Below are 12,874 nucleotides of genomic sequence, written 5' to 3' on the forward strand. Positions count from 1 at the left end.
CGGTTTTGATGGAAAGGGCAAGTTGCTCGGTGTCAGGGGCGAAAGTGTCCATAGGAGGTGGCATAAAGTGTGCAGCTGATTCTGGGATGAACAACCTGGTATGAATCCCACTTAATTTTTATGAAAGAAGGATGAGTATATTTTTTCAAGGGGTTCACCAGAACTTTGGCTAAAATCTTCACATCTGAGTTGAGGAGTGAGATTGGATGATAGTTTTCACATCGAAGGTGATCCCTGTCAGTTTTAGGTATCAAAGAAATTGAGGCTTGGTAAATTCCAGTAAGGGCATCGTTAGGTGATAGCGCCTGGAATTGTTGCGGTATAGATTAATGGACAATGATCTTGTAGAACTCTATCGGGAAGCCATCTACCCCAGATGCCTTGCCAGATGACAGACTTAATGGCCTCCACAATCTCCTCCTACCCTATGTCGTGATCCAGGTGCTGGCGACTGTCAGCGGTCAACCATGGAAGGTAGAGGTACCCAAAAGAGCAACAGTCCCACTCTAGATCCCCTGCTGACTCAGAAACAAAGGTCTGAGTAGTAACAAGAAAATTCCTGAAGGATATCTAGGTGGGCATTTAAGGAAACCACCAGTGTCATTATGCAATACTAAGATGGGAGCGTGCGCTGTTCTTTGTTTCAACTGAAAAGCAAGAAGCCGGCCTGCCATTTCCCTGTGTTCATACTGCCTACGTCAAGGACATAGCAGCACTTTCTTAGCAGTTGCCATGAGTATTTAGCTCATATTTTTGGGAAGTTAATCATCATAGAGTAGTGGGTAACAAGGTGCTCTGGTATTCCTTCGATAGGGCTTTAACTTTGTGTTCCATGTCCCTTTTCCAATGGATAGCTGGCCATTTGGCTTATTGAGAGTCCTGTATGATTAGCCCCCTCACATAAGCTTTACCTGCTGCCCAAAAGAGCTGGGGAGAAATGGTGAAGTCTTTATTAAGATCTTTATAGTCACCGAGTTAAATCAATTAATTTCCGTTTCTCCTCAAGAAGTTTATACTGCGTTGTATCCATTCACCACATTCTCTTGTGTGAGGCTTCTAGATGAAAGTCAAGCAATATTGAGATGGGTGCATGTTTGGAAACACATTGAAAACCTACCTCACAGGACTGAAGTCATGGGTGAAGAGATGTGTTCAAGAGGAAGTCATCTATTCCAGATTCCATGTTATGCAGATTGGAAAAGTAAGTGCAATTCCCATCAGTAGAGTGGAGAAAATTTCAGACGGGATATCACTTGGGATGCCTCTGTCTGGGTCATAGCGGACATTAGGAGTGCCGGATTGATCCAAGGAGTTCCAAGACCAGTTCCAGTCAGGGCCTGACTGGCCGTAGCGGGCACCAGGTGTTTTCCCACTGGGCAGGAAGGGTGTGAGCTGCTTTTGGATCTATGGGGGCAGTTTTGTTACAGGGGGGCGGTATTGCAGCAGTTTTTCTCCTCTTGTATGAAGTACAGTTGAAGTCTACCCTGGAACTTCATATGACTTGTAAAGAAGCAAGATAAAGTCTATTTCACAAGTAAATGAAAATGGAAGTGTCTATCTGACTTCGGTGAGACATTTCCAGATACAGCCTGCTGCCTTGCTCGCTGAAAGATTCTGACTACTTCGATTTTGCACAAAGTACAATCGTTCCCCCGCTGGATGTATCCAGTATTGGATATATTGTGGTCATCCACAAGGTGCACCTAGATCCTGGTCAACTGCGACCATAGACTATCACTGTGCTATTTTCACTTAAAACTTTAAAAACTCACATATGCAGTTCCTCTGTGGCATTTATTTGTTATTTTGATGTCATAAAATGTAATCTGTTTCAAATCCCGGTTGGGATTCTTATTGTATGGTATTTTTAATTTAATTACTGTTTTGGTACGGCATAAATACTTTACACATTACCCTAAGCTTTTGGGGTACATTGTGATGGAATAGTTTTGTCGTTGAGGTGGGCAAGTTCCCACTCCAAATAATAATCATCTTTCTTACAAGAAGCACACCCCTGCTAGGCTGGCATTCAGAAGACATCCAAAGAAAGCACAACCAGACATGCTTTTTTGGCATAGGGTTCAAGACTCTGAGTTGCACACACAAGTGGGATTCAAAATAAATTGCAATAAATCTATAATTTCTAAAACTAAGGATCTGGATGAGGATGATCCTACTGGTGGAGGTCTCCGGGTGGTAGACAATGGATTTAAATGCTTCAGTATCTATGCAACAGCCAATAAATCAAGGTTTTGGGACAGAATTTTGAGTTAAAGATGCATGAGCTCCAGGCAGACGCATGCACAAGGTGCCAGTTGTGCCGCCGTGCTGCCCCTCAACTTAATGGGAAGGGCGGCTATCTTCAAAATGATTACGCTGTTGATGCTGTCATAGGTTTTACTAAATACTCCTTTAGAGGTCCTGGAATCTTTGTTTCATCGGAGGGATAATACTCCACAAATCCTGTTGAGGGGAGGGAAGAATGCAAGGATCGCGCTTCAGACTCTTTATGGATCAGTTGAACTACCGGATGTAGGAGCATACTACTGGGCCACTCCGCTTCAGGCCGTTTACAACTGGAAGTTCATGCCCAGAGATGACTCAATGGCCAGAACTGAGAGAATCCCAACGTAGTATAACTCTCACTCCCTTTATGAAAGGAAGAGATGGGGGTGCCGCTGGGACCACTGGGATTGTTCCATCCGCCTGGGGCAAAGCCAACAAATGTGTGAGAGCACGGGAGTAATAAGGAGAAACCTCTAGGAAAGGGGAGACACTAGGAGAGGTCACCAAGGTGACAGGCTTACAACGCTTGGAGCGGATACCGAGGTAGGGGAGGCTTGGATAGGGAGAGGCCGAAATCATTTGTGGGACACCCCCGCGCCGCACGGCCACCAGCTGCTGCGTGTGCCCCATTACCTTGCTCGCTGCCTGCCTCGCTGCCGGCTGCCGGCTGACTCCGCTGTCGGTTGTTTTTGCCTTGTTTTGACCGTCATTTGTTCCTGTTGTCTATTTTTGTGCCTGTGTTAGCGTATTTTTTTTCCATTCGTTTTGTTATTGTTTTTCTGTTGCCGTGTCAGCGCTTCCTTCCTGTTTTCCCGCCTACCTCGCCGCCCTCCGTCTTCCCTCCCCGCTCCCCGCTTCCCGCCACCACCGCAGACCCCGCCCCTTTTTCCTTCTGTTCCCTCCCCGCTCCCGCCTCCCAGCTGCTCCGCCCACCCGCGCACTTGGCCTTATATGGCGACCGTGCGACGCAGGTGAGTGTGACCCACTTGTGGGACACCCCCGCGCCGCACGGCCACCAGCTGCTGCGTGTGCCCCATTACCTTGCTCGCTGCCTGCCTCGCTGCCGGCTGCCGGCTGACTCCGCTGTCGGTTGTTTTTGCCTTGTTTTGACCGTCATTTGTGCCTGTTGTCTATTTTTGTGCCCGTGTTAGCGTATTTTTTTTTCCATTTGTTTTGTTATTGTTTTTCTGTTGCCGTGTCAGCGCTTCCTTCCTGTTTGCCCGCCTACCTCGCCGCCCTCCGTCTTCCCTCCCCGCTCCCCGCTTCCCGCCACCACCGCAGACCCCGCCCCTTTTTCCTTCTGTTCCCTCCCCGCTCCCGCCTCCCAGCTGCTCCGCCCACCCGCGCACTTCGCCTTATATGGCGACCATGCGAACGCGCAGCGGGCGCGCCGATTGTGCGCCGAAGGCGCGCCAAAGGTAAGCCCGTCTGCGCCCGTCCGCGACCGGATCGCGCCCAGCGCCAGGACCCCTGGCCCACGAAGACCCCGACCGACCCGCCTGACGTACTCCGCCGCCACCCTCATCGCACTCAACACCGGCCGACTCCCAGAATGCCACCAAGCCACACCACGACGCACCCACGGACCCTTCAGCTGCCACGCCTGCAAGTTCTCCTGCATCCGGACCTGCCTCGCACCAGCACCCGCCAAGTCGAACACCAGCAGCACCCACCTCAACTGCATCCTGCTCAACACCCGCTCCGTCCACAGACACGCCATCGAACTCTGGAACCTCCTAGACGCCACAGCCCCAGACGTTGCCTTCCTCACAGAGACCTGGATGAACGCCTCTTCAGCTCCCGACATCGCCATCGCTATCCCAGAGGGCTACAAGATCGTCCGGAGAGACCGCAACGCCAACCAGATGGGAGGAGGCATCGCCATCATCCACAGGAACACCATCCGTCTCACGACCAGCACCGACAACACCCTGACCACCGCCGAACACCTGCATTTCCAGATCCACACCGACCCGAACACCACCCTCAGAGGCACCCTGATCTACCGACCCCCGGGACCACGCACACAATTCAGCGAGGACATCGCCGACTTCGTCAGCCCGCATGCCCTCCCCTCCGCCGACTACATCCTCCTGGGGGACCTCAACTTCCACCTGGAGAACAACAACGACCGCAACACCAGCACCCTGCTCGACAACCTCGCCAATCTTGGACTCAAGCAACTGGTGTCCACCCCCACCCACCTCGCCGGACACACACTCGACGCAGTCTTCTCTTCCAGCACAGACATCCACTTCAGCCACGCCACAGAACTCCACTGGACGGACCACAGCTGCGTCCACTTCACCTTCAAGAAAACGACGACCCACCACCACCAGCAACAGGCCGCCCGCAGAAGCTGGAACAAGATCACAGCAGACCAGCTCGCCACCTCCCTGAGCCAGCACCCTCCTGCCAGCTCAGCAAACCCCAGCCAGGCCGCCGACAACCTCACGAAGTGGATCAGCAACTGCGCGGACGAACTCGCCCCGCTGAGGACCCCGCCCAGCAGACCCGGCAGCAAGAAAGCCCCGTGGTTCACCGACGAACTCAAGAGCTCCAAGAAGAACTGTCGAGCCCTCGAGAAAGTCTGGAGAAGGGAACCTACACCGGACAACAGGACCACCTTCAAGCTGGCCACCCGGAAGCACCACCAGCTGATCCGCGCCGCCAAGAAAACTGCATTCAAAGACCGGCTGGACAACAACGCACACAACTGCAAGGAACTCTTCAACATCGTGAAAGAGCTATCCAACCCCAGCACAGGAAACAACAACATCACCCCATCGCAAGACCTCTGCAACTCCCTCGCTTCATACTTCCACAACAAGATCGCGGACATACACAACAGCTTCAACAACCAACCAACGCACACCAAGACCGAACAACCACCCCCCACCACCACCCTCCACGCCTGGACCCCGATCAGCACCGAAGACACCATCCGCACGATGAACTCCATCCACTCCGGATCACCGACCGACCCCTGCCCTCACCACGTCTTCAACAAGGCTGACGCTGTCATCGCACCCCACCTGCGAGACATCATCAACACATCCTTCGACACCGCCACCTTCCCTGAGAGCTGGAAGCACGCCGAACTCAGCGCTCTACTCAAGAAACCCACAGCGGACCCCACCGAACTCAAGAATTACCGCCCCATCTCGCTCCTCCCGTTTCCAGCCAAAGTCATCGAGAAGACCGTCAACAAGCAGATGGCCGCCTTCCTCGAGTCGAATGGATCCCTCGACCTCTCACAGTCCGGCTTCCGAGCTGATCACAGCACCGAGACCGCCCTCATCGCCGCCACCGACGACATCCGAGCCCTGATGGACAACGGAGAAACAGCGGCCCTCATCCTCCTAGACCTCTCCGCGGCATTCGACACGGTCTGCCACCGCACCCTAGTACAGCGCCTCAGCAAAGTCGGAATCCAGGACAAGGCGCTGGAATGGGTCATCTCCTTCCTCGACGGAAGAACAGAGTCCGCCTACCACCGTACAAGTCAGAAGCCACCGAAGTCATCTGCGGCGTCCCTCAAGGATCCTCTCTGAGCCCCACCCTCTTCAACGTCTACATGAGCCCCCTCGCGGCCATCGCACGCCAACACAACCTCAACATAATCTCCTACGCCGACGACACCCAGCTGATCCTCTCCCTGACCAACGACCCCGCCGCCGCCAGAGCCAACCTGCACGAAGGGATGAAAGAGGTAGCCGAGTGGATGACGACCAGCCGCCTGAAACTGAACTCGGACAAGACGGAGGTCCTCATCCTGGGCTCCTCACCCTCCGCCTGGGACGACTCCTGGTGGCCTCCCGCCCTGGGCACCGCACCCAAACCAACAGACCATGCACGCAACCTGGGCTTCATCCTGGACTCCTCCCTCTCCATGACCAGGCAAGTCAACAACGTTTCCTCGGCATGCTTCAACATCCTACGCATGCTACGGAAGATCTTCTGGTGGATCCCCACCGAGACCAGGAAGACCGTCACCCAGGCCCTCGTCACTAGCCGACTGGACTACGGCAACGCCCTCTACGCCGGTACCACCGCCAAGCTCCAGAAGAGACTCCAGCGGATCCAGAACGCCTCAGCCAGACTCATCCTCGACATCCCACGAACCAGCCACATCTCCGGACATCTGAGAGACCTTCACTGGCTCCCCGTCAACAAAAGAATCACCTTCCGCCTCCTCACCCACGCACACAAAGCCCTACACGACCAAGGACCGAGCTACCTCAACAGCCGAATCAGCTTCTACGCTCCCAAACGCCACCTCCGATCAGCCAACCACGCCCTCGCCGCCGTCCCCCGCATCCGAAGAGCGACTACAGGAGGAAGGTCCTTCTCCTACCTGGCCGCCAAGACCTGGAACTCCCTCCCGACCGACCTGCGCCTGACCCAAGACCACCTCTCCTTCAGGAAGAAGCTGAAGACCTGGCTGTTCGAGCAGTAGCGGCACCCCCCCCCCAACCCCAGCGCCTTGAGACCCTACGGGTATGTAGTGCGCTTTATAAATGTCACTGATTGATTGATTGATTGATTTCATTATATATAAGAAGAATTTGATCTCTCCTACACACAGTTTTACAAATACACGCAGCTCAGGCCCACTTTGAGGGCGGAAAGAATTGACTGGATGGAACAACAAGATAATATGCCCTTGAAAGGCAGAGTGATCACGGAGAAGCCTGAGACAAAAGCGGCTTCTGTGATATATAGGACGCCTCATAGTGAAACTGAAGGCAAACTGAGAAAGGGATCCATGTGAGAAGGGGGACATTAAGTGGAAGGATCACTGATGCACCCGTGGGAGGTGACAATAAAATCCCAGTTGCGACTGATTCGACTTAGAATCCAACCTAGAGTATGCTATATAGGAGCAAACGATCTAGGAGGGGGAAAGATCAAACTTCTACCTGTGTTAGGTGCAACTGAGTGGAGAGCACTTTCCTTCACGCTTTTTGGGGATGTCCAAACATGCAAGTGTACTGGGAGAGGAAATAAATGCGGAATTATTTCTAGTACTTTGCTATTTGCTGTGGGCTGGATCCTCCTTGAGGAGGATCTGCCCAGCTGATGTTAGGCCTGCTGGGATGTGTGGTAGCAAACAGGCATTGCCATAACCTGGAGGTCTCAGCAGCGCCCTAATAAACAGCAATGGCTGGCTGATATGGATATGTGTATGATGTCAGAGAAGGTGGTATATGAGAGGCGAGGCTAGCCTAGAAAATTTCGCAAGCAATGAGGTACATGGAGAACTTACAATGTTTTGGACAATCATGAGGTGGGACTTAATGGTCAATCTACTGCTACTCTCACATTGAACGGGGATTAAAGAAACAAGCTGTTTTGTGCGTGTGGGTATGAGCAATAATCTATGGTCCTAACTGATGCTTTATACAACTAGTGCAATTGTTTGTGTATTTGAAAATATGTAAGCAAAAATATACTTAAAAAGACTCTGAAGTTGCCTACCTCTGCTCCTCAGACCTCAGTTACTGGTGCAAATCAGGAAAGTTCTAAAAAAGTTACTTTTCCTAAATTGTAGGTCCTCATCCACCCACCCAGCTTTTCCTACCTACATTGCTGTGTTTCTCGCTCATCATATTCCCCACTGAAGTCATGTTCTTATGTAAGATTGCTGTATGTTGTTATTAAGGGCTTAGTTGAAGGTTAACCTTTACACTAAACCTACTGATCGTACTACACTCTTAGAATTCAGTAGTGGTCACCCCAGGAGTCTTAAAGAAAATTTGCCCTATGGGCAATTCTTGCGTATTCGTCGCAACTGTTCCAACAAAAGCGACTATTTTGATAATGCAGATACTCTAATGAATAAACTCTGTTATAGAGGATATCCCAGGAAGTTGGTCAGAGCAGCATTGAAACGTGCTTGGTACACGCCTCGAGAAAGTTTGTTGACACCCAAAGAAAAGAAAGAGGGCACATCTTTGACCTGCTTCCTAACATTCAACCCAAAAGCTAATAAGGTGAAACAGATTATTTCGAGAAATTGGAGACTTATAGAACATTTGAATATCCCCAAACCGCTATTTGCGTTTCGAAAAGGAAAAAATATAAAGCAGTATTTGGTGAAGGCAAGTAGAGTGATGACAAACAAAAAAGATACTAGGAGCTTATTAGGATTACCACCTGTGATCGGACACTACCGCTGCATGAATTGTGCTGTGTGTCTGAACACGAAGGATTTGAAAGAAATTGACATCAATGGCCATACACACACGATGCGTACCTTCTCCAATTGTAATACCAAGAACGCTATCTATGTAGAGACATGTCCGTGCGATTTGTCCTATATTGGGCAAACTACACAAGCAGTCAAAATGCGCATTGGACAGCATAAATCGCGCATAAGGTGCAAGTACATTGGGGCCCCCTTAGTGCAGCACTATATGGAGGCAGACCATAATGAAGAAGAGTTGACTTGGGCAGTCTTAGTTACCATCGTGGCTAAAAATAAAACAGAATTAGAGACCAAGTTGAAAAGTACAGAAGCAAGACTAATAGAGAGGTACCATACTTCTGAAAAGGGACTTAATGAGCGTGATGAAATTTGGGCGTTGATCTGAATCCATTAATCCTTTGCCTTGATTTCTGTACTATATATATTTCTGTTGTCGATATTATCGAGCCAATATAGATTGCGATATGGTATGGCTATAATTACTGATGTTTGTGTAGATATGCTATATATATACATTTATATATATACTTGTTCTTGATGTGACTTCATTATGTATATACTGTGTATTTATTGTGCGCTGCCACAGATTGAACATGAGTGGCATTTGTCTCTGTTTTTGATACTGTGTAATCCTCTGGGATGAATGGTCACAATGCCCTCTTTAGAATGGGAACCCAGTAGTGGAAATGCAGGAGTATTAATGGATACTACACGATTTGTTGATGTCACTGTGGGCGTCTTTTGTTTATCTGTTCTTTTATTGCCTATTTATTATTTATTTTCTATTCTTACTTTTTTCCATTAATTATTGGTTGGTGCCTCTTTGCATAATTGAATGAGATTGGCCTGCCTTTTGAAATTAATATAGCACGTGTGACTGTCCTACGCCGGTAGATGTGCTCCAGCTTCAAGTAAACGGACCTCTGGATCACTTGGGGATCTGTAGTCCCTTTTTAGTGTCGTCTGTGGGATGGACGCACCGCCTGATGTGTGACACGCCTCATTTGAATGCGCGTTGTCTGGCCGCCCCCATACACGCGGGTTAATTGACTAAGAGAGACGCTGCAGCTAACACCGTTGTAACGTGTCGCTGATCCTGTTGGATATTGAAGGTAATTTCTTTCCCTCCCTCCGCATAATCATGCGAACAGGCTACGTTGGCAGCCCAGCCAGAGTCCTTGTTAAGTAAAGTAGATTTCTGAGGAGTGGGTTAGGTATGACAGTGGGGGGAGAGGCAGATACGGCCCCCTTGGTTTTCTTCCTTTGAGGGTCGTGGTGTAGGTTTTGCTATCTAGCCGATATTGAGTTTTGAGAGTGGAAGTCTCTGAGTTTGGGTGGTGCGTAATTTATGTATATTTAGAGCCACTCCGTCCCCCTGATTCAGATCTGCATTGGACTGGCAGACATCTTCTATTTGTACAGTTAATAACTGGCATTGTTAGTAATGGTGGGTGTACGCACGTAGTATAGACTTTTGATGTGTGTAGTCTTACATGTGTGCACCTTTATTCAGTGCCTTGTTTACACGGGTGGAGGGTTAATTAGGAAAGAGGTTTGAGTGACTTACAACGTGGTATTCTTCTTTTCTCCCCTCCCCTGGACCCGACATGTTGGTAGGAAGATCGTGAGACTTGAGCCACTTCCGATACATTTTTTATATCTATTTGGGCGGACACAGTGAAGATATAAGGTATGTTTTCCAGTACTAGTTTTAGATAGCCTGTTGGGAGTGATGGCTCCTATGTGGCCACGTCCCCCGCGGTGGATCTGCTTCTGTGATTGATTGGCCTCTCTATATGTTCATTTCATGTAGAGTTCTCGAGACTTGAGCCGAGACGGTGGCACTTACCCCACCCTCTTGGGTGGTAGTGTGGGTTGGCCAACGAGACTTGCCCTAGGTTGTGCCAGGGCCGTGAAGATTAGGTATTTAACACGAGATATGTTTTGTACCTCTTGGCATGTATATACACTTATACACTCTGGGATATAAGGTAAAATAACTCGTTGTCCTTAGTTTGTTCGACCTTGTCACATGGTTGTGCTGTGCACCCTTAGAGGTGTGGCTGTGGTTCTTTTTGATAGTCTCCTTTACTATTAATATTTACTTTATTATTTTTTGTTCCTGGAGCTATCCCTGGTTGGGTCTTGTCTATCTATCTTGTTTTTCCTTCCTTGATGGAATCACCTAGTGACACTGCATTTCCACATATGTGGGGGAGAGGTTTTAATTCTTGCAGCTGTAATGTAATGTGTTGTCTTGTTTAGGTAAGAAAGAGGATAATATATGTATTTGTTGTTATTACAGTACCCATGTCCTGATGAACTCTATATCATCTGGCTGAAACGCGACCGCGACTGCGTCGACACCTCTTGCTTCGAACGGAGTCCCCTGTTAAAATTCAAGAAAGATTTGATTTTCTCATAGGTGCACCAACACAAATGTAGGCCGGGTTGATGTGTTAACCCCCTGGTGCTTTTCGTTTGGGACTAACATTTTGTTGTATACTCCACTCTAATTTAAGAGGAGGTACATATGTAAATGGGTGTGTATATATATTTTTATATATTTTTTGTCCTGAGGGTACAGAGAAGTGTTTTGATATTGTAAATGTTTTGTATATTTGTATATAATGTACATGTGATGTGTTGTATATAAGCTGTTATTTGTTGTGCCTCTCTGGCTGTCCGCTCATATATGTGTATATGAATTAATATATACTCATCCTGTGTATAATTCGTCAATCACAAGATAATTAATTGTTTCTTGTTCGATAATTAAAAGTGGATTGATCCCTTCAGTACCATTTTTTTCTACTTTTTCATCCTTGGATGTCTCCTGCTCAGGTACGGGAGGGTGAGGTGGGCAGAACCCCTAACCATTTTTTCTAGTCTTAGTTACAATATCGATCAGTAAAACTGCCAACCACTATTACAGTGGTCAGGAGACCGCCCAAAAAGCAGTCGGCAGCCACCACATTACTATGCGACACCAGGCTGGCAAGTGCAAAGTACTCCTTTACACGGCGGCCCGAGGAAAAGGGCTGCAGCATAAACCGCTGTGTAAAGGAGCACTTCCTGCACCTCCATGCACCGTGTGGTGCCTGGCACATGGTGAATGGAGGTACGTGAGAACTACATGTGCCCCCTGGGCAACTTTACAGCGACCCACAATGGAAGGGGGTCCTATGGGGTCCACAAAATCCCCTTCGACAGCCTTTTCATGACGATCTTTCCGAAATGAAAAGGCTTTTAGAAAGGGATATCGTAATCCCGACAGCAGTAGCTACCTCTCCATTTGGGATTGCGACCACCGATCCTGTTAAGGGTCCGACCGCATGGATTGTAATCCGGCAGGCAGACCGAAGGGCTGGCGGTCGGTTGGACGCCACCCACGGCCCATTGGTGGCGGTCTGACCAACATCATAATCAGGGTCTAAGTTCTCTTTGTGAGCATAACTGAATATCCACGCTATATAAATAACACCAATAACATAAATAAATAAGATGAAAAGGAAGAGCATGTACCAGAAGTCTTAACTTTTCCAAGTGACTGCACCCACTAAAGAGCAGTTCATGGTTCATGGGTAAGTACATGTCCGAAGAGGTCATTTATAGAAGACGGACCGATATAGCACAGAGAGATCTTCTATCATGCTCCCAGTTGCTTATGTGTTCACACCCATTCTAACCTTCAATGTGAGCAGCATAGACAGGAACCTCCTCTTGTCTCCAACCAGCATGGCATTACTGATGATTGGCAGCTCCTCCTTCACAGCAATCTCGATTGGAACCGGGGCAATGTTCTCCCCTCCTGCGGTGATGATGAGCTCTGCATAAAACCAGAGATCACACATTGAGGCTATAGTGCAACAGAGATCACACATTGAGTCTATAGTGCAACAGAGATCACACATTGAGTCTATAGTGCAACAGAGATCACATATTGAAGCTTTAGTGCCACAGAGATCACATGTTGAGGCTAGAGTGCAACAGAGATCGCACGCTGGGGCACTGAGGCTGTAGTGAAATACAGATCACACATTGAAGCTTTAGTGCCACAGAGATCACATGTTGAGGCTAGAGTGCAACAGAGATCACACATTGAGGCTACAGTGTAGCAGAGATCACACATTGAGGCTACAGTGTAGCAGAGATCACACATTGAGGCTATAGCATAACAGATACCACATTGAGGCCCGCAGATGTGGGGGAGTTTCTGCACGCGTGGCAGAGGCCCCACAGTCGTAAGGGAGTCTCCAAACTTGTGACAGAGGCCCGCAGTAGTGGGGGAGTCTCCGCTCTCATGGAGGAGGCCCCACAGTCATGGGGGAGTCTACGCACTTGTGGCGGAGGCCCCGCAGTCGTGGTGAAGTCTTC

At 49.1% G+C, this 12,874-nt stretch overlaps 1 protein-coding gene across 4 annotated transcripts in view; it reads right to left on the minus strand.

The window, feature by feature from the left end:
• Positions 1-12,874, minus strand: part of LOC147725893 (long-chain-fatty-acid--CoA ligase ACSBG2-like) — a 680,835-nt gene that overhangs the window by 26,790 nt on the left and 641,171 nt on the right. For all 4 annotated transcript variants that reach the window (XM_086960036.1, XM_086960035.1, XM_086960038.1 and 1 more), the window contains one exon: positions 12,187-12,326. In XM_086960036.1, coding sequence (XP_086816162.1) covers positions 12,187-12,326 — 140 coding nt within the window. The remainder of the gene's footprint in view (positions 1-12,186; positions 12,327-12,874) is intronic.

Source organism: Lissotriton vulgaris, chromosome 3_1 (assembly GCF_964263255.1).
Source record: "Lissotriton vulgaris chromosome 3_1, aLisVul1.2, whole genome shotgun sequence".
Taxonomy (NCBI): domain Eukaryota; kingdom Metazoa; phylum Chordata; class Amphibia; order Caudata; family Salamandridae; genus Lissotriton; species Lissotriton vulgaris.